Genomic DNA, 26,799 nt, shown 5'->3' with positions numbered 1-26,799 from the left:
TGCTGGGGCAGCAGAGGAAAAGCATTTGTTTTCTTAGTTCTATGACAAGGTAAATTTAACTGGCCGCAATTTGTTTGGTCTGAATTTTCCCGAGAATTGCACAGCTTATCTAGAAATGTATTTTTATAAGACTTTTCAAAGCACCTTTCTGAAAAAGACAAAAACCAAAACATCACTTAAAGTTACAAAGGGTCCCTCTATGTTGTACCATTTATAAAATGCTATGCCTTCTCTCCATCCTTAAAAATGAAAAGACATACCATTCCTACGTACATATTTTACGAGCACTTTCACCAGTTCAAGACTGGAAGACAAAACATATCACTTGGATGGCTGATCTGAGAAGTTTGAATTTTAAGTGGATTGGTAGAACAACTGAATTCGAAGTACTTATCTTTATTTAGGCACAAATTTGGAAAATTTTTCAACTGTCTTTCTGCTAATATATATTTTAGAATTAGTGTTATAGTCTGTCAGTGTATCTAGTATGAAGTTTGGACCTTTTATGGTATGCTCTTTTATTTCTTTGATTCTTAGGTGCAAGAATCAGTGATCCTTTTGAACACTGTATTCTCAAAAATCCAAAAAACAAACAAAAAAACCCTTACTGCCAGGTGAGTATAAGTTTAATTCAAATGGAAGCTCAGGTTTCAATATCTCAAGGATAGGTGGATATTGAGCAAATCGTTTCTATGGTCTCCACAAATCCCTAGCCCTCAGACATAGGGGAATGAGAGATGGTGGGGAATTATTTCCAATAGTCTATCAGGAAGATAAACACCTGCATCAAGAAGTAGTGAATGATTTCAACTTTGGGAGCAAACTGTACTCAGGACAAATGTTTCAAACTTCACAATTAGACTCTACCACCCAAATAAACTCAGAACGTGTTTATATATTATATGCATCATTTGTCCCAGGCAGTGGATGCCATCAGACAAAGAGATTCTCACCATATAAAATACACCCAATAACATCAACACATAGCTAACCAAAATGCCTTCCCTTTAGCTAGCCACAGACCAGCAACATTTCTGTGGTGAAACCTCAAAGCATTTTCCTCTCTCCACCTCCAGCCATGTCAGAACACCAAAGCAAAGTCAGGCTACAATGTGTTCATTCTTTTGCTCAAATGGCCCAGGAGGAGAGGCGCTTCAGATTACTGCAAAGTCACTATTTGTCTTACTTATCTCCCCAGTGAAGTTTAGTTGGCTGGTTCTTTTTCTAGCTCAAGTTCTCCCCAAACGGGCATTAATCACAACTTTTTTTCCTGTCCAGTGAGTCTGCAGTTCTGGAACACTGTATCAGAGAATATCCCTTTACTTTGTAGGCTTTATGACTTGCGCCTGACTGGCCATGTTTCACTTTGCCTTTTTCGCTACAGTATTTTAGGGGTGGTGGGAGCTCTCCTTGGCTTTATAACTGTTCCAGTGTTAGTTTTCACTTCAGTGACCGTGGTATTACTAAGGGGAATCGAGTGTCCTGGTGGCCCTTAGCTTCTACCTACGCTTTCCACCTCCATTTTAAGACTGATACTGTTTCACCGAGAATAGTAACAAAACCGCTACTGTTTCATCACAAAAAGTACAGCTTCCTTGGCAAGCTGTGGTTTGTAAACCTGAATTCATCCCCTAATGAGACGGTGACATTCTATGTATGACATCTCTTCAATCTCCCTATCCAATGGTTTGAATGACATACAACTTCATGCGGCTGCCACGTACCTAGAATGGTGACTCTAAAGGAAGTTCTGTCATGTCTTAGGCATTTCCAATAGACTCAAGGATGCCTTGCAATTCTTTTTTAAATAAATTTATTTATTTATTTATTTTTGGCTGCGTTGGGTCTTCATTGCTGCGTGTGGGCTTCTCCCTAGCCGTGGCGAGTGGGGGCTACTCTTCATTGTGGTGTGCAGGCTTCGCACTGCAGTGGCTTCTCTTGTTGCGGAGCACAGGCTCTAGGTGCGCAGGCTTCAGTAGCTGTGGCACGCGGGCTCAGTAGTTGTGGCTCACAGGCTTTAGAGTGCAGGCTCAGTAGTTGTGGCGCATGGGCTTAGTTGCTCCGCGGCATGTGGGATCTTCCCGGACCGGGGCTCGAACCCATGTCCCCTGCATTGGCAGGTGGATTCTTAACCACTGTGCCACCGGGGAAGCCCAAGGATGCCTTTCAATTCTTTAAAAATTTTAAAGTGGGGCTTCCCTGGTGGTGCAGTGGTTGGGAGTCCGCCTGCCGATGCAGGGGACACGGGTTCGTGCTGCGGAGCGGCTGGGCCCGTGAGCCATGGCCGCTGAGCCTGCGCGTCCGGAGCCTGTGCTCTGCGGCGGGAGAGGCCACAACAATGGGAGATCCACGTACCGAAAAAAAAAAAAAATTTAAAGTGATTTGGTTTGGGAGAAAGGTCATATTTTAAATTAACTATCACCTGGTAATTTATGAATAGTTACAAGAGTGATTTTTATACTCTACTAACATCTATTGTTCCTATTGAGTACCTGCCTCTTTAAATGATTCAAGGCCATGCCTAATTCATCATTCCAATGAATGTCTCTGCCTTACTTTTCTTATTTCTAAACTATAGAAAAGATTAATATTCTTAATGTTTATTTACACACAGAGATGTGGGGAGTTAGAAATTATAGCTAATAAAGCACTTGGAATATAGTAGGTGCTAATTATTATTATTTTATTTGAAAGTGTAGTGTTTCCATTAAGGTACCCTGGGATCTTTGTGTTCTACTGGATAATTATGTAATTAATTTTAAAACAGTGAGTAACACTTGATATTTCTAAAAGTAAGCGTTGCCCTAGTTTTCTGTGTCACATCTAAGTTGTACCAGAATATTTCTTCCTTTTCACCGTTCCTTTATAAAATAATATAATGTAATTTAAAAGATGCATAAAATGTTCTCTCTAGGTTTTTCTTTTTCTACCTATGCAACTGCAAAAGATTTCAAGAGATTCATGATGAATTGTGAAATTGGCAGTTTCTATTTACAGCTTTTAGTGAAGTAAGATCATCCCCAAACAATCAGATGTACAAAATGCCAAGGATAACAGTACAGTTTTGTCCAGGTTTCAGCTGAAATCTAACCTGTTCTTTGTTAAGGTACATTCAAGTACAAAACCTCAGACCCAATTTCATAACTGTTCAACAAGACATATTTATGCTCAGAATTTCATTGAGCTGTATCAATGGGGCAAATAGTTTTTGAAACTCACCAAGCCTAAGAAAATACTATTTGGCCTAAAAAAATGACGCAGGCTTCTCCTGCTCTAAGAAACACAACTCATTCTACCTGTCTAAGGTCCCAAGGAACACAAGGACGGACACACACACACACACACATACATACCGTGAGTAATAAAATCCATCTGTAACTGTCCATAAAACACAGATTCCTATTAAAAGGGGGTGGAGTTGAGTTTAGTCTTGAAAATTTTTCTTTTGTTAATTTAAAAGGATGATTTTGTTTGACTTAAGTCCTTAGGTTTATACCTACTTCAATAGAAGAATAATTATAGTGAGAAAATCTGATTTATTAACGTCTTGTTGAGAGTTCATTCCAAAGGAAACTTATGTCATATGACATCTGAAATTTTCTTATTTTATAGGAAGTATTCACTAGCATTATCATGGTTTATATTCTAGTAAAAATAAAAATGCATTCCCATCCAAAGTTCTACTTTCTGCTTCTATTACTAAGAAAATATCTCACTTTGATCTCCATGTAATCAGTAGGATGTTCTCTTGAGGTTATGGAAATGCTCATAGTTTAAAACAATATAGAGTATTGTTAGATAGACATTACTTATGTTTTAACCCCATGATTTTTAAGCAACCGTTTAGGAATAAGGGAGACATTTCTGCTTCCTATAATGGTAAGTGAAGTAATTCAGACTAATTCTCCCACTGAGGAACAACCAGAAGAGCCTAATGTCTTTCATCAGTTTTATAAAATTCTCACTATTATCTCTTCAAACACAAAAGGATCACAAAGACATGCTTAAATTATGGTAGAGGATTACTAAACAGGCTTCTAAGGAGAATGGGTCCTCTTACACTGATCTAGGAGACGGGTGGAATCTGCAAGTTTCGAGGCAGAGCAGAATTGCTCTGCAAAATGTGGTAAAAAAAGGGGCTTCCCTGGTGGCGCAGTGGTTAAGAATCCGCCTGCCAATGCAGGGGACACGGGTTTGAGCCCCGGTCCGGGAAGATCCCACATGCCGCGGAGCAACTAAGCCTGTGTGCCACAGCTACTGAGCCTGCGCTCTAGAGCCCGTGCACCACAACTACTGAGCCCGCGCACCACAACTACTGAAGCCTGCGTGCCTAGAGCCCATGCTCCACAAGAGAAGCCACCACCGCAGTGAGAAGCCCACACACTGCAACAAAGAGTAGCTCCCGCTTGCCGAAACTAGAGAAAGCCCGCGTGCAGCAACGAGGACCCAATGCAGCCAAAAATAAATAAATAAATAATTTTTTTTTTTTTTAAAGTGGTTAAAAAAAAAAAAGAGAAAAAAAAGGACACCAAGGCTAAGTGCTTTGAGGGGAAAGAAAGAAGGGATCTTTGGTAGCCACTCATGAGAAAAGGGGACTTCAGAGAAGAGAAATGACTAAAGCGGACTTTGAGATGCTTCACTGGGAAATAGACAGTGTAAACCTTTCCTCTGGGCCCTCTACAGAAATGTCAGCAAAGTCTATGTTGCTGCTGACTTCTTAGATGGGAGTAGTTTTTGGATGGTGGGTACCCTTTAGAGGAGAGAGCTTGAAGAGGGTTATAAGGAGGCAGCTGATAGCAGAGACTACCTAAAGTACTACGTGATAACACATGATGAAGTTTTCACATCTGGTAAATATACAGGATGTTGGTTATTAATGATTGATGTCTCCTGATTAGTATGAAATAAAAGGATTAAGGTTTTGAAGAAGAGATTTGAATTATATTAAAGTTTATGAGGAATTAGATTTTGTGGGGGAATTTCTGATGAAGAGAATCATAAGGTAGGAATATTGTATCAAATAAAGCTAGAAAGATCCTACTTGGAAATGGACAGAAAAGTCACCTCTTGGAAACAGTATGGGCAGAGGATGGAACTGGGCTAAGATGGATTCAGGCAGTGCTGGACCCTGTAGTCCTTTCTATCAAAGCCATGAAATCAAAAGGTCTTCTTTAATACCTGACCTATGACCTTCTTTAGTATCTTACTCACATGTTTATAAAACCATTGAACTCTTTTCAAAGGGGTCATGATGTGACATACCTCACAGCACAGTGCACCTGAGGAGAAAAATGCCATTCCTGTTCTAAGTAGTTTTTAGTTTGCCCTTTAAGGCAAGAAGACAAAGGAGGTATGTATTCCCTCCTCTGTGTTCCCACAGTGCTCTGAACCTTTCTCTATACCAGCACTTGTAACTTCATATCCTAATTAGTTGTTTATGTCTATGTCCCCAATAAACAACATGCTTAGAATGATCATGGAAACTGGCCACTTTTGCATCCCTGCAGGGAGCAAGCATAGTACCTAGAATATGCCAGATGCTCAGCATACATATAAAATTATAATGTATTTATAAATTTAAAATGTATTTAAATCATCATATAAATTACGTATATAAAATTTTATATACACACACATGCACGCACACGCACGCACACACACACACGTATGTTTTTCAAATAAATTCAGGCACAGAAGGAAGGAAAGAAAGTAAAAAGGAAAATAAGAAAGGGAAAGAAGGAAGTAATAACGGAACAAAAAGACAAAATTCAGTTCCAGGGTCCAGTCTCAAAGGTTGGAGGTTTGAAAGCTAAAGGATACAAAAGGGAAAAGTGCTGTTGGAAACTAGAACACAGACAAGTATCAAAGACAACTTTTTTAAAATGTTAGAATTTTCCAGATAAGCTCTTGGTGTGCTTCACAAGTCATTCTCCAAGATCTAAGATTCCACACCTCCCTGGTAACCAATGTAGGGTCATAAGCAGGTTACAGCGATGTTCTCCTTTCGTGAGACTTCTTCCCAGCTGCTCTTTGGAGAAGCTGAAATCTATAAATAACGGCATCGCCTGATCCATTAAGTGCTGCATTAGTGTAACAAAGGCATATACCTATAGTGCTAAAGAAGTGAAATCAGGGGAAGAAAGGAACAGTTTCAATTTGGCATGCACCACAGAGGATAAAAAGCAGGTCTGGCCATTTCTCAAACACAAAATGCCATTAAGGGTCTGTGATTACATCCTCCATTTTTCTACTTTGTCAAGTAGCCAATTTTAAACTACAGATCGTCATCCTTCCAGCTTAGGGAGGAAATGGTTACTGAATGGATGATAAAGTTTTACCCATGACATATCTGTCTTCGAAGAACTCAGTGTTGAAAGAGAAAAAGAGAGAATGAATATGAGAGAAACAGAAGGCCTCCCTCTGTAATGATGAAATCAAACAAAATAACCAACTTTGCCAAAGAGATAACTCAACCAGCATGGCAGTATAGCAGATAAAGCCAATTATCTTTTGATACAAAGAAAAATACTACTCGGCATTACATACGTAAGTGTAGAGAAATGACAGAGGTAAAATTATTTTGTTTTCAGGAACTCTTTGCTTTAAAAAAAATTACACTTTATATTTCTAAATTGAAGAAAATAATAAAAGAGAAAGCTTGAGACTATAGGAGTAAAGTACTTCTCTTTCCATTAAAAACAGAAAAGAAAATAGGACTGGAAGCAACTATGATAAAAATATGTAATTTCAAAGTCTTTGTAGAGACACCTTCCATACTTAGTATATTTCAGATTTTCTGAGAAGGGCAATATTATACTTGAAGACTGTTTATGAAACATGACATGGGTCAACTAATTCCCCTCATTAATGGATACCTATCAATCAGGACAAACACACCCAAGCTCATAGAACATCAAGATTCCAACCTGAGAGTTCATCACTTCTAACTTCTCCCAGATACAAAAGTCCCCAAAATGTTTCTGACAGGCAACTGTTTCAAAATAGCCTTAACAGTTCAAAAAGTCTCCCTGCAGCAAAGCCCTTATCCAGAAAATAGATAGCTGAGCTCCGTCTTTCAATCCTACTTCTACAGTCATGTGTAGGCCTTGGGACTCCTCGAGCCCCTGAATAGGGACACTGAGGCATAACCGCCAAATAAGAAAGTCACAGACAAGTTTATTAAAATAAATAAGGACGTATCAGAGAATTCTTGCTTCCACTCAAACGACGAGTTTTTTCCTGCTGGCACCCTCTCTGTTCTCTTCCCTTCCCATTCAAAAAGTTCTACAGAATAGACAACGTAAACAGAAAGCTGGAACTACAAAAAAGCTACACTTGAAATGGTAAAACTACAGGCTGCCGATAGAGAGCAGCAGAGAGACCAGAGGAAGAGTCCTTTTGAGAAAGGGGGTAACGCCTCCAAAACAGACCTCAGGTGGATTTCTGGCTTCAAAGACACAGCCATCAGGAGAGGTAACCTCTATAAACCATGGATGGCGCCACAAATCAAAGAAGATTTTTCAATTAATGCATAGTGTATTAAGGCATATCATTCACATACTGGTCTTTTCAGCCACACTTATGTACAGAAAGTGATTTCTGTGAACATTATTATCTTCTTATGTAAGGGAAAGCAGAGTATATTTAACTCTATAATTTGTGCTGTTTTGCATTCGTTTTTTTTTTTTTCATTACACACTCATTTTACACCTTGACCCAACCACGGAAAACATATTAAGCTACCACGTGGAACATTTTAATTGTAGTGGGTGAAAAACTGACCCTTAAATGGCTGCAAACTCTAGTAACTGAGTTATCTGTTTTCCAAAAAGCCCTGATTAGAGCTCTTTAATCTATGGAAATCTACCTGCAATAAAACCTGGATCAGACCCTGACCGGCCTTAGCTGGTTGCTCATCCTGTTTAATGTTTCTCACCGAGAACATATTAGTTACTCTTTAAACTAATGTGCTCTTAATGATGCCATTGCAACACGATGAATAAAGCATTAGCCCCGCAGCAGTTGATCGCCCCCTGAGCAGGACACCTCACCTCTAGTGTGTTACTGGGGGCTGGAGACCTTGTTTTTTCTTCTCGAAATGAGCACGCACAGCCCTTGCCGATGCTCTGTAACCAGTGGGCAGGATAGTGGGGGTCCTGGGTTCCCTGGGATGGTTGGTCCTTTTTCCTCTTCAGGGAGTCAGAGATGGTGACATGGTGTTGGGCTAGTTGGGGGAGGGCTACTAGGGCACGAGTACTGCATATGCAGCGAGATATCCAGTTGGAAAATTCTAGGCTGGCAGGGAGCAGCCTGAGGAAATGGGGCAAACTTTAGTTGATATTGGCTGTGTTTGGCAAGAGTCAAAAAGAGGGGGTGGGATAAATGCTGATGGGAAGGTTCCAGCACTGAAGACAAGGTTGAAGGTCACTGTAAAACACTGCTGCTATAACCGTAACTCCTTCCCTTCCTTCCCTCCTCCCACCTCTCTCTCTCTCTCCCCTCCCACAGAAAGGTGTAAATGTGCTGCTCCACCCCACCTCCTCCCATGAACACTCATACTCCCTGACACTCAGTGCTATCTGCCCCTTAAGCATGTCTTAATAGAAGCCCTTCCTCTGTACAAGGGGATGGCATTTGGAGGACTAAGCTCCTCAAATGGAATCTCTTTCTCTACTCCTATCTTCCACATTAAAAATCCATCCAGCCCTGGGAAAGTCACCTACTTTTCTAACTACGGCTGTGTTACCAACAAGGCACTAAAGGCACCGAAGTCTACGATAATGTTGGAGAACTGAAAATGGCTTGTGTCAACCTGCAGTGAAATGCACTTGATCAAAAGCAAATAGTTAATTAATGAAATGCCTATGCATTTTGTATTATGACAACTTCTCTAATTAGCAAAGTTAATATCCATATAGACATCGTTTGAGCTAGAAATCATTTGTAAGTGGGGCTGTGTCGCACTGGAAAAAGTCTCTGAGCCCGCACGGTTATGGAGGAGTCAGAGCTGGCTGTAAATGAAATGAGCAACTTGTAGGAAAATAATTTCAAAAGCAGAATTATAAAAACCCTGCCCGGGACTTCCCTGGTGGTCCAGCGGTTAAGAATCCACGCTTCCACTGCAGCGGGTGCAGGTTCGATCCCTGGTCGGGGAAGTAAGATCCCACATGCTGCTCAGCATGGCCAAAAAAAAAAAAAAAAAAAAAAATCCTGTCCAAAAGTCCTATAGACAAAATTATATTGAATGTCACATGTGAGTGCATTTCGTATGTTTGATACGATGTGGGGTGAGGCCTCCAGAAGAAAGTTGCTGGTGCCTGGAGACTGAGAAGTTTTAAGTGGCTGTTTTGAGGTGCCATCTGGCCCCTTCCTGCCTACTGCGTGTGAGACAAACAAAGATCCGTCTCCCCTCCAACTCGCCAAACTGAAGTTCAAGATCCAATGCCATCCCAGTTATTTATTCACAGATTACTTACATATTACCGGTGGTGATGGCGGGGGGCAAGCAAAAACTGACCCTAAAGAAGACAGGTATGAGAGAAAAACATCTGGTGCTGAAAGTAATTTCATGTGAGCTGAGAGTAATCATATTTATTTATGGTTTTATTATGTATAAAAAAAAGAACTTATGCTGAATGTGCTTTGTGGAAATTACAGTATATTGCTATTGCTACCATGGTTTATTATTTTCACAACTAGATGGCTTAAACCCAACCTAAACAAATATTTTAAAAGAATTCCCGCTAGCATTATCATGTTTTCCCCTTTCTAGTCTTAATGAAAACGATCCTCTGCTATTCAAGAACTCTGACGTTCTTGTTCTTGTGCATTTCTAAATTTTATGGCGTATTATGAGACAATGTTTACTGTAAAATGATGACTAAGAAAATAAGCAGCAACTAGTGGTGGTTAAGCAGTGCAGGGTATGAGGTGATGGCACCTGAGAATCACGTGGCTGCCAGCTACAAATATTCACCAGGCCCTGGCCCATTAATGCAATCACGATAATGATTTTATTACTTGCACGATGAAGCAGACGTGTGTTCACGAGCTTATCCAGCACGTCAATCTGATACAATCTCTACAACACAAAGAGTTTTATTAATTATTAACAAGCTAAAAATAGGGTAGATAAAACCGTGAGATACATAATCAACATGAAAACTAAGTGTAGCATCATTTCCAGGCTTCCCACAGAAAAATCTCCTAATACTAAACCCTTACTTTAATAGGAGACACCATCTTCATTCAAACACGCTCCCCAAACACTTGCTACCCTTCCTATTTACCAGATAATTCAACTGCCCTTTTTCTGAGTACTGAGATTTGCATGGAAATGCAGTGACGCGGTTCCTTTTGATCTGAGAATAAACATCCATATACGTCAGGTAGATGGAAACTAATCTTCTCATAAGGACATTTTTATTTTAAAGGCATTTTTTACTAATACTAATGCTTGGAATGAGTTAAAAAAAAAAAAAAAAAAAGCTGAAGTCTATAAAGTGAAAGGAGAGTCATTCCCTCAGCCCTCCCCCAGAGGCACCCAGTGGGAAAACAGCTTACTATATAACAGTCCCACATCTTTGATTTCATGAGAACTCACAACAACCTATGTGACAGATGTTATTAGCACTTTTTTGCAAAAGAAGAAAAGCTAAGTTTCAGAAAATTAACACCGGCCCATTTACCCCAGGTCACAATGCTAAGGACTGGCAGAGCCCAGGGTTTAGTTTGTCTTAGCCTGGACCTCTATTGTTATAGATTTGGGGAACTTTTCTCCAACAAAGAGCCCGACTAGGAGGTCCCTCTTGGTTTGACTGGAGGAGTCTGGGGTAAAGGGTTAGTTCATCCCCCAGGGATGCATTCACTCAGTAGATCTTTATTACATGCTTACTGTATGTGGGTCACTGTGCTTGAGATTAGGAATATAGTGGTGAGCAAGACACAGACCCCGTCTCCAAAAGGTCTGCAAAGTAAGAAGTGCTAGCAGATGAACAAATACAACAAAACAGAAACAAAGTCACAGATGTAGAGAACAAATTAGTGGTTAGCAGTGGGGAGAGGGAAGGGGATTAAGAGTACAAACTACTAGGTATAAAATAAATAAGATACAGTACCAGTACAGGGAATAGAGCCAATATTTTATAATTACTTTATATGGAGTATAACATACAAAAATATTGACTATGCTGTACACCTGAAACTACCATAATAAGTCCACTATAGTTCAACTGAAAAAAAAATTAGCAAACTTGAGCTTGCTGCAGTGTGGCAAACTAGATACTCTTCAGAGCCTGCCTATTATAAGAAAACAACAACAACTGGATTCTGGATATAACTACTTATTAATGGATTGTTAGTCTTGAAGGAAGGAAGGAAAAATCTCTAAGATTCTTTGCTTCCCCGCCTACCATTCTCCTCCTTCCCCCACTGCCCAAACAAGAGAAAGACAAGTAGGCTGAAATCAGGAGTTGCTGGAGCAGTAAGCAAACATGAAGCCAGAGATGCTTGGAGGGAAAAATGCCAGCATTGGCACCCTGCCAGGAGACAGCCTGTCGTGGTGAAGTAGAACCAGGGTCTGAGTATCCCTTGGTCATCAGGACCTGGAAGCCTTGTTGTGTCTTTGCACGGCCCTCACCCCACCCCCATTCAGCCACCCTGACCCTTCTACTTCAGTTGTAAAAGTAGACAGGGGAAAGAATCTGAACCCATCAGCGGAAACGTCTGCTGGAAAACATCTGAAGACCCAGGCTTTATGGAGGAGCACATTTTTCTTAGAATATTCATTGTGCGTCTAGAGAAACAGAGGTGGGGAACATATGCATAAGATGTCTACCTAGGGATGATCGACAGTCTGAGGGTTTTAATGGGTTAGGTTTTATCAGACAACCTCACAGATGCTTTAGCCCCATGTCGGGCTTAATTTTGTCCAAATACATATAATGAGGGTCAATCTGTGGTCTGAGCTGAGAGCTTGGTGTAAGTATCATCGCCATCGAGGCTTGCCTAGAACCGCTATCCCTGTGTAGACAACTTCTATTGGAATCTCCAGTTTACCAACACTCCCACCACATTTCTGCCACCTAACGAACTATGATAGTGAGAGATAAAGAGGGCGAGATGGAAAGGCTGGTCAGGGCCGTATGAGTGGGATGGCTGGGAGGTAGAGTCAGGTGACTAGTCCTCTTTTCCTTTTCCTCACCCGCTTTGCGCTAGCACCCCTTCCCATCCTACCTCTCTTACTTCACAAGCTATCGCATTCCGCTGGCAGCTGGCAGCCAGGCTGGCCCGGAGTTCAAGCCTGCTTTCTGCCTTCCACCATGAAGGAGAGCTACAAGAAGTAGGAAATGGGGGTACCTCAGGGCCGGGTAAAGCTGGGAGCTGAGTGAACCAGAAATCCCAACTTCTAATTCCTCTCCCAGGGGACTGGCGACTGGAGGGGCTGGAAGCACAAGGGTCTGTGTTACTGTGTGATGTACACTTGAGTCCAGCTCCCACTGCGTGCTTATCAGGATCAGCACCATTGTGGCAGTCACTTTTTTGTTCCCAGTGAAGATAGTCTTAAACCCTGAGAGCTGGTCTGGGGACCCGCTTTGTGCCTCTCCTGTAAAAACATGCACAGCAGTTTGCCAGCACAATTTGTACATCACAAGAGAGCTCTCATCACAAGTTCACCCCGGGCCAGTTCCCTGAGCTTCTCCACTGTATGCCTTCACTCCGCATCTCACGAGTTATGTGAGGGGCTAACGCATAATGCCTCTTGGAGGAACTGAAAGAAACGAAGCATTACTGGCAACACGGTGAGACTTTTTGATGGTTAAAATCCAGATCCCTTTAGATAGGTTCCCATAGAGGAATTCTTTGGATTACAAACCAGCAGCAAAACCTCCCCCAATGACAATTCTGTGAGCGCATCTTCACACCAACTACCCCGCCCCCCGAAAAGTCCACATTCTGGTCTCCCTGGTTTTTTTCCATCAGTAGTTTGGCTTGATTCACTGTTGGTTCACACGACACCAGAATAATAAGCTAGGTGGTTGGAGGCTGTGAGTGGCAGGGTTTGGCAGTAGCATCACTGTTTTGGTCTGTAAACTCCTGTGGTCCAGGAGATCAAACGTGGGAGAAGCGTGTAGTATTATCACCTTGATGACTTAATCCAGTAAACGAAATTCAGAACAATGGCCAACAGCGGCAGGGATCTTTTGGCTGTGTTATCTGCCGTTGGATCACACACTCGGGAACCAGGGAGATGACTAGGCCATTTGACGCAGGGCAGCAAACTAAAGAGAAGATGTGAGTGAATACTGAAAAGTGATGCAGGATAAAGTACAGGTTATATTCTTCCAATCAGAGTTGCACTGAGCTCAAATTGTTCCTGAATTTGCAAGCTTCTTGCTGAGTTAAATTACAAAAATAAGTTCATATGAGGAGAAAAGGTGATTTCTGAAATATATTAAGTGTAATACAATGGTTGTAAGTTTACATATGAAATCCAGAAAAGTGTTTTTCCTCCATGCCACGTGATCACAGTTTTGTTATGTACAGTTACACAGTCTTATTTTATATTCTGCACTAGTTTCCATTTTTGCTTCTTTTTTTAAAAAAAATTAATTTACTTTTTTAATAGTTTTTAAATATATTTTCTTATTACTTTTCATTCTTTCTTTTTTCTTTTTGGCCATGCCATGCAGCTTACAGGATCTTACTTCCCCAACCAGGGATTGACCCCAGACCCACTCAGTGAAAGCACCGAGTCCAAACCACTGGACCACTAGGGAATTCCCTGCCATTAGTTTTCTAGTATGTGCATATTCTTGACCCAAATCAATGAAAGCACATGAAGTATAAGCAATAGGGGCCCCACATGGAGATTAACCAAGACACTGAACTGCAGAGTATTGCTTGTCTTGTCCACTGCAGCAAACAACATGCCCAATATTAAGAAGTGATACATGACTCAGGTCTCGCTAATGAGGGTGGAGGGGCGTTAGAACCAGAACAGAGAAGAAGCTAAGCCAACAGCCTACTCTTCGGTTTCCTCCATTTTCCAAAAAGCAAAACAACCAAACAACCGGCCAGCTATTAGTTAATACCACATTTAAAGATTGCTGAGAGGCAGAACTTTAGAGCAGTAACATGATGCTGAGGTTAACAGAATATGGTCTGCCCTGTCCATTTACCTACATTATACTGAAACTAAATCCGGAAACCGCAGCATATTTGGTCAGAAGGTCTTTCTAGTTATATTCATAATTTCTACCTCCCCCCACCCCCGCTTTTTGTTCTTCAGAGAACACCTTCATAGAGAGGGGTGTTTTAAAATTCTGATCAGAATTGGCAGTGGGAAAAGAGCTGGGGAAATAATGGAGACTCCAGTACTTAATGGACACGTTTATAAACCCTATGAATTTTTAACAAAGGAACAATATCCACAATTAGATGTGAAATGAGCCTTTCTTTCTGGGCGTGCTTATGTTAAGTAGATTGTGAGTGTATTTTACTTTATATTTAGTAAACGATACCAAGTGAAAAAAAAATCACGATTTAACAGAAAATGAAAGCAAATTGTTGATTGTTCCCACATCTTTTTTCTTCTTCTAGATTTTCAGAAGTGTGGTGGTTTTCAAATTGTATTTCATTTTATTTAAATGCCACATATATGCCAAAGAACTCAGCGGTACAGAGAGTCATCTTCCAACACTCCTGATCTAAAGCTGTCTTTTTGCATTATATGGGTAAGTTTTTGTTTGTTTTCAACTATGAAAAAAAAATTTTCCAAATGTAAAACTTTGGGGAGAAAGACAGTAAGCTTTCCCATTTGCAAACAAAGCCATCTCAAATAAATATTGAAAAAATTGAATAGTGTAGAAGAAAATAGGGAGGAGATGGCTATTTAATTTGCATTTTGAGACCAAAGCTTAACTCTTATCTTCATATGGCTTGAATTTCTTGCATCACAGAAGCATACACAGCTTCCCTTTGCCCTTGGATGGCCTCCAAGGTCCTTCAGGTTCTGCCTTCTGGTCACCTCTGCCGCCTCATTTCCTACAGTCCCCCTTCTCCCGGGGATCCCAGGACACGGGCCTTGTTACTGTTCCCTGAGTCTGCCAAGCAGGATCCTCTCAGTGACTCGGCACCCGTGGTTCCTCCAGATGCCTGGACATCTGCCCTTTTCTAGCCCCTTAGTCTCTTCTCTACTGAAACATCACCCTCTGCAGAGAGGCCGTCCCTGACCTACCCAAAATAGTAACTTCAGTTCCCTTCTGTCCTTCCACCAGCTGTATTTTTTCTCCATAGGATTTCTCAGTATATGAGGTTATATTACATAACTATTTCTTTGACAAGCTGGTGTTCCATAAGGGCAAGCTGACTTTTAAAAATTGTTTATGTTTTTCCTGCTAAATCGCCATCAACCAAAACAGCGTCTGGTACACAGTAGACATGCGTTCTCCCTTCCCCCCGCACAAATGCACTGAATAAGTAGAATGAGTGTGTACGTCTGTGTACGTGTGTGTGTACATATATATACATATGTATACGTACTGCATTAATTTTTTTTTTTTTATCGTTTCTATTTCCTGATGCTTTAACCTCTGGGCCCTTCCTGACACTGGAGGGGCTGCCTCTCCCAGGGCTGGTCAATTCCTAAAGACAGCAAACAATTGGAGCATAATCTTCAAATGTGAGCTAGCCAATCCAGAGCTCATACCCTCAACAGACTCCACTATCGTCCTGCCCTAATCACCCCAGGGCTAGGCGCCGGACAACTAAAGACAGCCCCTGTGCCTCAGAGCCCGATGAAATGATTCAAACTAGCCAATCCCACACGTGCTCACCCTGCTTCAGCCGTTCCTTCTCTCAGAAACTATCATGAAGCCTCTTGCCCACTTTCTTCCCTTGCTCCTTCTGCATCCTGACCGACCCTGGTGGCTCCCCCTGTGCCCACCCACCTCCCAGGGTGGCACGCATACTCTCTCCTCTTAGGAAATGTGAGTGACACACTATCTTTTCAATGGCAGCCTTCCCCTGATCTCTTGGCTTCACCATACCTGAATAATACTAAAATCTACATTTTAAAATGCACACATACAAATTTGTTGAGTGACTCATACAAGTGAAGTCCACTGCATCTTCAAGGAACATGATATATAATCATCACCAGGAGTTATGGTGTCCTTGGACTCACGATAAATAAAATAACAGTACCATTTTAAAGATATGTGGGTAATTTGGCCCTCATCTTGGCTCTGAGATTAACTTATGGATTGACTGTTTTTGTGGTTATTATTGCTGGTGTCTATTCGACCTCCAAATCTCTTTTTTGGACTAGGGACCATCAATGCAAGGGAGCAGCCCTGCCAGGTTCTTTCTGCCACAGACACAAATAGTTAACACTGGATACCAAATGCCAATAAACTGCCAAAACAGATACAAACTTATTCTCTTTAAATATAAGGAAATAATTAGTCCTGCCCATACTTTCCTAAATTACACTGAGCTCTAAAAGTAATGAGGACACGTTTCTACAGCTGAAGCACTCTGAGTTTTTCTAACACATGAGCACAAAGTTGTTTTCTTTTCATTCCAAGAAAATATAGTTCATGCTGTTCCAGGGCCCAGTGCTCAGATGTCTCCATGTTCTCTGCTGGAACACACCTCGGGCAGGGCTAAGCCTGGGCCTGCAGGCATGGCAGCCATGGAAACTGATCCTGGGAAACTGACCTTTGATTCACCCTCCCAGTAAGCGCTGGGGAATCTGCCGGGTGTTACCCGCCTTACCCACCTGCTAAGGAGGAGAGCCCAAGGCTGGAGTCTTCAGCACCGTAGGGACGGGCCAGAAAGATAGAAAGACGTCCGCAGGAATGGCCAGGGGAGCTTCTGGAATGAACTGAAGGGAACCTCAACCCCGGCAGTTGCTGCCTTTGGCAGCAGAGCCCTCTCTGGGACGTGACAGCCTGGGAAGCTTGACTCTCTAAGGGGGAGACAGCCACGGAGCCTCACACCCCATGCAGCTGTCTGCGTGCAAACTCACACCTCCTGCACTTGCATTACACAGCTCTTTCCAACTGTGGTCCGCCTGCAGACAACTGCATACTCCCAAACAGAAATGCTACCTGACCTTAATTAAGGTATTCATCATCATAACAGAGTAATCTGCAGAAAACTTCAGAAGGGTCATAGAACCCTGCTCATGTGCTTTGAAAACATGTTTGTCAAATCAACGCGAGGATTAAGAATTTACATCGGAGGAGTCCGGAGCGCCCTCTCTGGTCCACCGGCTTTCCTTTCCCACTGGTGGCGCACTCAGCCCCCTACCCGTCCTCAGGGACGGCTTCTCCCCTGTGATCCCTGCTCTTCCCTCTCTTGTCTGTGCATCCTTCCTTCCAGCTTCACATCCTGGCGCCCCTCCTCTGAGAAACCTTAAAAGATCAACTCTTAACAACGGCTTGCTCCCTCCAGCTCCAGAGTTCCTCCAGGGTGATATGTTCCTCCGGTATTATATCCAGGGATTTAATGTGACTCATGAAACCATCATTTTAAATTTTGAATAGTTATGTTTACTTTAAGCTACGAGAAATGGATGTTTTTGTGGATTTAAAAAAGCCAAATATCGGCAGCTTCATGTAGTTCAACTTAATGTGTATCAGGAAAAAAATGTATTAGAAGAAAACCATGTGATTTTGCAGCTATTATTACTTAGGAAGAAGCTTAAATAGATACTTTTTGAGTCGTATATAAACAAAAAATTAAATAAATGCTCTGATGATCCAGACATGGCAAAAATTGTTAAGCTGGTATCCACCATCAAACTGAGGAACAAATAGATTTTGACAACCAGTGTTCCATATGCCCCTCTGGCCATTTAACATGCCCGATTTTTGTGGGTGTATATGGTTATTTTCTTTGTGTGTCTGTGTTTGTGTTTTCTCTCCAACTAGTTTCCCGGGCATGTAAAGGCAGAGAGCAATTTGAATGATCAACCTCTTAGCACAGTACCTTCCACACAGCAGACCGACCTATGAGCAGGATTTGTCTGGTCACTTATGAGGATGCTATCTCACCAGGAAACACCGTTTGTTTTCCCTCCTATTATTCTAAAGCTAGAAACTGATGGGCCGTGCTGTTCTGGTCAGGAAGCCTGAGACCTGGAACAATGTACAACTCAGGACTCTTAGTAGCACTGCTTGTTAGAAACTGCCAAGAAGTGTTAAGAGGCAGTGTGGTCTGCTGGACAGAACACAGTTGACCACCTGGACTCTCTGTTTAGCGGCACAATATGCACGGTACCCTCTGCTTCCCAGTCCCAACAGACAGGGCCACAAGCAGCTGGGAGAGGACAGATTACGGGAAGCCACCTCCTCCTGTGACATTCTCCTGGTCCCTGACCTCTCTGCCCAGCTACTGAGCACTGCAACCAGCATCAGTTTCAGTTAAATACTGTCCTTTAAAAATGAAGCCTGCATTTGCAGCAACATGGATGGACCTAGGGATTGTCATACTGAGTAAGTCAGGCAGAGAAAGACAAATATCATATGATATCGCTTATATGTGGGTACAAATGAACTTATTTACAAAACAGAAATAGAGTCATAGATGTAGAAAACAAATTTATGGTTACCAAGGGGGAAAGTGGGGCAGGGATTGGGAGACTGGGATTGACATATACACACTACTATATATAAAGCAGATAACTAATAAGGACCTACTGTATAGCACAGGGAACTCTACTGAGTACTCTGTCATGGCCTATACGGGAAAAGAATCTTAAAAAGAGTAGATATATGTATATGAATAACTGATTCACTTTGCTGTAGACTTGAAACTAACACAACATTGTAAATCAACTATACTCGAATAAAAATTTTTTAAAAAATGATGCCTGGGTGTTTTGAAATGTGTGGGGAGAATTATGACTCACATACTTCAAAACATGAACTAATGTCACTCGTACATTATTCATTTCATTTCTCTTTTAAACACATATGATTTATATATTTCATTTCTCTTTTAAACACATATAAAATATTATGTGCAGTTGGTATTTTGAAGGCTCTTGTAACTTAGCTTTTATATTAAATCCAGTGTTTAAGAAAAAAAAAATTCTGCCTACTAACCCGTCTTTACAACCATGCACAGCACAGAATGATGTGTCTCTATAGTACCTAGGAGGTCAGTCACTAGATGTCACAATCAGTAATATTAAAGAAAAAAAGTTATTGTAGAAATGCATGGTAAGGAGACAGAAGAGATGTTATTTTCTTCTGGGGTGCCAGGGAAGTACCGCAGACAAGAAAAATATAGGCTGAGTCCCGAAGGATAAAAAATACTTCAATAGGGAGAGAGAGAGGGAAAGTAAGCAGGCAGCTCAGGAAGGGAAAGGTAAACGCTGATGTGTGAAATCAGAGTGGGAGAGGCCACTGAAAGCACAAAGCTGCCTCTCTCTTCACTACTGTACACTGAAGTGAAGTCATTCAGATTACATTGGTCTCTGTATCCATATAATGACACGGGTAGTTTTTATTCTCTAAGATGTTGCTTTGAGGAAAATGTCAAGGGATTTGAATGCATGCTTCCTAAGTAAAACATTTTCCTACATAAAGATGCTAGCTTATCAACTAGAAAACTAAAGTGAGGTATTTTTTTTTATATAGAAGATAGACTGAAAAGATTAGGAAAGTCTTGACAATATAAACATGCATTTACTCCCCAACTCATGAAATACTGAAACTAGGGTTTTACTGCTCAAAAGCGTAAAAGAGATCATTTTAGTAGAAAGAAAATAATGCACTTTTTTTTTTTTTTTTTTTTTTTTGGCGGTATGCAGGCCTCTCACTGTTGTGGCCTCTCCCGTTGCGGAGCACAGGCTCCGGATGCACAGGCTCAGCGGCCACGGCTCACGGGCCCAGCCACTCCGCAGCATGTGGGATCTTCCCGGACCGGGGCACGAACCCGTGTCCCCTGCATCGGCAGGTGGACTCTCAACCACTGCGCCACCAGGGAAGCCCAATAATGCACATTTTTTTATAGCATAGAGAGTAATCTCAGAATTCATTAACCAAGGGACCGAAAAAATACACACAATATTATAGATTTTAAGAGAGTTTTAAATAAAGTCATGGAGAGCAGATTACCAATGGTTTAATTAAACTAGGTTAAGAGTGGCAGGAGTCTGTTCTTAAACTTTGAGGCCAGGAAAGAACTATATAATAGCCTTAATATTGACGAGCTGCAAAAAAAGTCAATAACAACATGAAGATGACTGGACTCTTAGAAGAAAGTTACTATACCAGCCTGGATTCCATATTAGTGAGGATAGAGAACATTAATTCTAATCAGATCCACACCATTGACTTAGGAAAAACATTTTAAAACACCAGCAAAAAGATAAGTATAATATGAACGCAGAGATGTCAGCTCTAATTTAAAAGAGATTCTGAAAAATAAGATTTTGATCACATAACTATATAGTCCTAATCCTAGTGAAAGAAAAGGGGATGCCATTATAGAATTCACCATGTCTTTACAAGAACTCTGATGAATTCTGATTCTACAAGGATGAGAAATAAATGGAAGCAATGACACAAAGTAGAGACAATCATAAAAGTGTCAGAAGATTCCTTAGGAGAACACTGGAGAGGCCTAAATCCAGAAGGACTGGGATTGAACATTTTGAAAAACAACCAAAGGTAGGACACAGAATATGTTCAAAATATCTGAAGAGGAGGAACAAGGAACAATCGAAATATTTTGGGGGAAGGTCATTAATAATAAACAACAAAGACCACAGAATTGTTCAGTTCCCCTTTTGTGAGTTTCCTTCTGCGAGCAAAATAATCCACACGTGCAAGCAAAATAATTCATAAATTGGGAAGTTATAATAAACAATGCAAGCACGGAATGACAGCCTGAGGTGGTGGTGGGAGAGGGGAGAGGAAAGGCATTAGGTGAGCCTCAGATATTCTCAATATAATCCTGCAATCCCACTCCTGGGCTTATACCCAGAGAAAAACATGGCCCAAAACGACGCATGCACCCCAATGTTTATTGCAGCGCTGTTTACAATAGCTAAGACATGGAAGCAAACTAAATGTCCATTGACAGATGAATGCATAAAGAAGATGTGATACACACACACACACACACACACACACACACACACACACACACACACTGGAATATTACTCAGCCATTAAAAAGAATGAAATAATGCCATTTGCAGCAACATGGATTGACCTAGAGATTGTCATACTGAGTGAAGTACATCAGACAGAGAAAGAGAAATATCGTATGATATCACTTATATAAGGAATCTAAAATATATATATATATATATATATAATACAAGAGAACTTATTTACAAAGCAGAAATAGACTCATAGACTTAGAGAGTGAACTTATGGTTACCAGGGGCGAAGGTCAGGGGGAGGGATAGTTAGGGTGTTTGAGATTGACATGTACACACTGTTATATCTAAAATGGATAACAGTCAAGGACCTACTATATAGTACTGGGAAGTCTGCTCAGTATTCTGTAACAACTTAACTGGGAAAAGAATTTGAAAAAGAATAGATACAAGTATATGTATAACTGAATCACTTTGCTGTACACCTGAAACTAACACAACACTGTTAATCAACTATGCTCCGATATAAAATAAAAAGTTAAAAAAAAAAAGAAGCAAGTGTGAGACTCAATACTGGGAAGACAGTGGCCAAGATGGAGGAGTAGGAAGACCCGAGCTCACCTCTTCTCACCAGCACACCAACATTACAACTAGTTACAGAGCAACAATTGATGAGAAAGGCCAGAAGAGACCTTCTACAACCGAAGATGTACGGGAGGAACCACAAGGCAGGTAGGGGGAGCAGAGATGCAGCAAAGGCAAGACCCATATCCCACAAACTGGAGGATAATTACAACTGCAGAGGTTCTCCCCAGCGGGTCCGAGTCCCACATTCTGTTCTCCAGCCCAGGGGGTCTGCACCAGGAGGATAAGCCCCCAGAATGTTTGGCTTTGAAAGGCTAGCAGGGCTTACTTTGGGGAGAGCCAGAGGTCTGTGGGAAATAGACACTCCGGCCAGACCCACCTGTTGATCTTGGAGAGCCTCCCAGAGAGGCAAAAGGCAACTGGAACTCATCCTGTGGATCCAGACACTGGTAGCAGCCATTTCTGGGAGCTCGCTCCACCATGAGGACCCTGATGCTGGCAAGTACCATTTTGGAATCCTCCCTCTACCATCTTAGCCTCAGGATCCAGCCCTGCCCCCACCCAATAGCCTGTAGGCACCAATACTAGGATGCCTCAGGCCACGCAGCAGCTGGGAAGGGACACAGCTCCGTCCACCAGCAGACACGCTGCCTAAAGATCCCCTGAGGCCAAAGCTACCACAGGACCTGGCCTTATCTGCCAGAGCGCTCAGGACCTGGTGCTACCCACTTGGGCACTCGCCCCAGGAACACCAGCAACCTGCAGTCAAAGATCCCGAGACCCAGCTCCACTCACCAGTGGGCCAGCAATAGCCCAGGGACCAGCCTCAGTCCCTAGTGGGCAGGCGCCAGCCCCAGGAACCCCTACGCCCCAGCCCCGCCCACCAGCAGGCCGACGTCAGTTCTGAGACACCTTGGACCCCTCATCCAGCCACCCCAAGACCCAACCCCCCTCACTAACAGATCAACACCAACTGTGGGACACGCAGACGCTGCAGCCAGCTGTCTCAGAAACTGATCCCACCCACCAGCAGGCTGATACTAGACCTGGGACCCTTGGTCCCAGAACTACCCACCCTAGAACCTAGCTCTGCCCACCAGTGGGCTAGCAGCCTCCACACAAGGCAGGGCCTGGCAACCAACAGGGCTGGGAAGCCAGCCTGCCAGACTGCCCATGGTAGTCAGCCCACCACAAGAGAAGGACCCATGAAGCCCACTTCAGGGGCACCCCTGAAGCCCATAGACAGCTCTGGTGACCAGCAGGAAGTGCACTGCCAGGATGCCTAGGACGTCTCCTACCAAAGGCCACTTCTCCAAGGTTGGGAGATATAACTAACCTTACAAACACATAGAAATAAAACCAGTACATCAGGTAAAATGAGGTGACAGAGGAATATGTTCCAAACGAGAGAACAAGAGAAAACCCCAGAAGAACTGAGTGAAGATGAGCAATCTACCCGATAAAGAGTTCAAGGTAATGATTGTAAAGATGCTCAAAGAACTCGGGAGAAGGTGGGACGGACAGAGTCAGACGTTAGAAGCTTTTAACAAAGAGTGAAAAAATATAAAGAAGAACCAAACAGAAATGAAGAATATAAAAACTGAAATAAAAAGTACACTAGAAGGAATCAACAGGAGATTAGAAGACACAGAGGAATGGATCAGCAAGCCAGAAGGCAGAGTAGTGGAGATCACTGACTCTCAACAGAAAAAAGAATAAAAATAAAGCAGGGCAGTTGAAGAGGCCTTTGGGGTAACATCAAGTGTACTAACATTCATATTATAGGGGTCCCAGAAGGAGAAGAGAAAGAAAAAGGGGCAGAGAACATATTTGGAGACATAATATCTGAAAACTTCCCTAACCTAGGAAAGGAAACAGACATCCAGGTCCAGGAAGCACAGAGTCCCAGACACGATCAACCCAAAGAGGACCAGACGAAGACATGTAATTAAAACGGCAAAAGTTAAAGATAAGGAGATAATATTAAAAGCATCAAAAGAAGAGCAACAAGTTACATACAAGGGAACACCCATAAGGCTGTCAGCTGATTCTTCAGCGGAAATTCTGCAGGCCAGAAGGGAGTGGCACCATATACTGAAAGCAATGAAAGGGGAAAACCTACAACCAAACATACTCTACCTGGCAAGGCTTTCATTCAGATGTGATGGAGAGATCAGAAGTTTAACAGATAACAACATCTTGTAATGGCCTATAATGGAGGGGAGTGAAAATGCAGGATTGTTAAAATGCATTTGAATTTATGAAATCAGCAGCTCAATCCTGAAACCAATGTAATATGATACTAGGTTAAACACTACCCACTTTACTCTCTTGAAAATCTGAGTTTGTAGCAAGTTTATCAGGATGAGGTCATTTGACTTTGAGAACTTAGTGCAACTCTGAAACTACCCATAATGACTACTGGAATCCCAAGGAGTTGGTGTCAGTTTTAAAATGACAACTTACTAGGTGTGTGACTAGGGGAAAAAGACAAAGGGTGAGAGTAATCTTCATATATTAGGAGAAAAGCAGACATATATGATGGACTAGGTTAGTTAAGTAATACACCCCCCCCAAAAAAAATGGAATTAGGACCAGTGGGAGGGGATACAGCAAACTAGCTTCAGGTTCATTCACTCTTTTTCCTACTCACTCAGTGAATATTTAGTTAACTCCTACTGTCTGTAGCAGCACTTTAAGTTCTAGGCAAACAAAAACTCACTCCAAAGAGGGCTGGCCCAGATAGGTAGGTCAGTATATAGGTATGCACATAGACAAAGGGGTACATTCATTAAAACACAGGTTAATATAAAGAACAGAGAGGAAGACTCAATCAACTCTGCCAGTGGAAGTGATTTTAGATTTTCTTGAAGGACGAATGAAGGTGAAAACTGGAATAAGAAGTGTTTCAGGCATTGACAACATTATGAGCAAAGATGCTTAGCTGAAAAGTGCATGGTGTGGTATAGAAATGAGTGTTTTTAATCGCCTGGAGTTTGTGGGGCAAATGGTGAAATGGTGGGGAATGATGCTGAAAACATAGGCGCGGGCCAAGCTAGGGACTTTGATCTCCACAGGCAATGAAGACCAAACAGTGTTTTAAAGTGGGAGCGATAGGATCAAATTTGTAATTTAGAAACCTTCTCAGAGTAAACTGAGGGTCAGCCCACAGGGAGAGAAGCTTGGGGGAGGGGAATTCTAAAGTAATTCCTGGAGCCCAGGCAAAATGGGGCAGTGGCAGTGGAGATGGAGAGAGGGAATAGACTGAGAGAAACTTTTGGAGACAGAGAGATAGGACTGGAGGAGCAGTCAGAAAACACAGATGACGGTACAAGAAGGTTTAGTTCAAAAGGAGGACAATGTGAGTTCTCCACAGAGCAGTCAAATGCTTCCACTGCTGAACTTATATAGTATACAAAGCCATGTTTGTCCCTAGGCAGACACGTGCTTCTCTCAGTAGCCACAGAACTAGCCTCTGTGCCTGGCACACCATGGTTCTCAGCCTTTGACGGACACCAGAGTCACCTGAGGAGGTTTTTACAAATGCCTATGCTGGTTTCCACCCTCAGATTTTTAAACAAACCCTCAGTAGATCTGATGTGAGGTCCAGGCATTTTAAAAAACAGCTCCAAAAGAGATTCTGATGTGCACCAAAATTTGACAGCCACGGGAGCACTGAGTGGATAAATAACAGATTCATTAATTAAAAGAAGAAAGGGAGGGAGAGAAGGCTTCCTTCAGTTTTTGAAAGCAGCAGCTGGTTGACCTTCTATACTCAACAGTATAGTGTCGGCTGGCAAGTCTACAAGATGCCCTTTCAGATCTTCCAATTTCAAGGGTTCATGAACGTGCTGTTACAGAATCCCTGGCTTTGACCCTTGCAGAGAGAGCACCGGCTAAGTGGTTGTTGGCCTGACTTGCAGAATCTTTTCTTATATTTCTTCCATGATTAATGACCATCCCCTCTTATGGCAACCTGTTCTTTAACTTCATAACATTTTGTGTATTTGTTAATACATATTTTTCTCCATTTGTTTCCCTCTCAATGTCTGTCTCTTCTACTAGACTGAAGTTCCATACAGGCAGGCATTCTGTTTCTTTTGCTCACGATTGTGTGTCCAGCACCTACCTAGCAAAACACAGGTGCTCAGTGAATAAATGAGCAATGAGCCAGACTTTTCTCATGAAATGTTTAGGCCACACTGCAACACTTTCAATATGCCTACAGATCTGTCAGGAGGGTATTATAGACAGAGGAAACAGTTTCAGAAGTATTAAAATCACAAACCGCTGCAGACAAGATATTTTTAGATTTTCTACCATGAGAAAACACTTTAGTTCCAAAAACTTTGATGTTCTATAGGATACCTCCTTAAACAAAATAAGTCAAATTTTAAAATACGGAATAAATAAAAGGGTGAAATAGGGACAGGTGTTTAACCTAGGAAATATAATTTAAGCCCTGGTCCTGTTCCTTATCTAGATCTAAAAAGTTATACCCTCAAAGTCTGATGAATCTGGGGCTTTCATATCATTTATGTGTTAATTACCAGGTCTAACAATTAGGTACAGAACAATGGGAAAAATCCTGAAGTTCATACTAGCAGAGCAATTAAAGAAGTAGAAACAGGCTAACTTCAAGAGCCAGAAACGTAAAAAATCTCTATACTAATTTTGATCAATGTGCTCCTATATGTTTGAACAGTAGTAACTGCCGACAATAGTTACTATGATATTTAACTAACTCATGACTTTTTTTTTTTTTTTTGGCGGTACGCGGGCATCTCACTGTTGTGGCCTCTCCCGCTGTGGAGCACAGGCTCCAGACGTGCAGGCTCAGTGGCCATGGCTCACGGGCCCAGCTGCTCCGCGGCATGTGGGATCTTCCCGGACTGGGGCACGAACCCGTGTCCCCTGCATCGGCAGGCGGACTCCCAACCACTGTGCCACCAGGGAAGCCCCTCGTGACTTTTTTAAACATTTTACTACCTTGAGAGGTAATGTGATTTTTTTTTTACATAAAAAAATTATCAAAACCAGAATTCTACTTTTCCTAAAATTTGCCAGGCACCAACTATATGCTACCACTT

General features: G+C 42.0%; 1 protein-coding gene across 7 annotated transcripts in view; it reads right to left on the bottom strand.

Annotated features, from left to right (window-relative positions):
* The window catches only part of ENOX1 (ecto-NOX disulfide-thiol exchanger 1), a 320,291-nt gene that overhangs the window by 238,198 nt on the left and 55,294 nt on the right, over positions 1-26,799 (bottom strand). The window contains exon 1 of one of the 7 annotated variants that reach the window (XM_060080026.1): positions 23,849-23,916. The exons of 5 other annotated variants lie outside the window; for them this stretch is intronic. In XM_060080026.1, coding sequence (XP_059936009.1) covers positions 23,849-23,864 — 16 coding nt within the window. In that variant the 5' untranslated portion in view covers positions 23,865-23,916. Of the gene's footprint in view, positions 1-13,142; positions 13,252-23,848; positions 23,917-26,799 lie in introns of those variants that run through there. One more of the 7 variants, XM_060080029.1, reaches the window with a different exon arrangement.

Source organism: Mesoplodon densirostris, chromosome 17, assembly GCF_025265405.1.
Source record: "Mesoplodon densirostris isolate mMesDen1 chromosome 17, mMesDen1 primary haplotype, whole genome shotgun sequence".
Lineage (NCBI taxonomy): Eukaryota > Metazoa > Chordata > Mammalia > Artiodactyla > Ziphiidae > Mesoplodon > Mesoplodon densirostris.
Note: the sequence above shows the minus strand (reverse complement) of the source record. Positions and strands in the feature narration are given on the sequence as shown.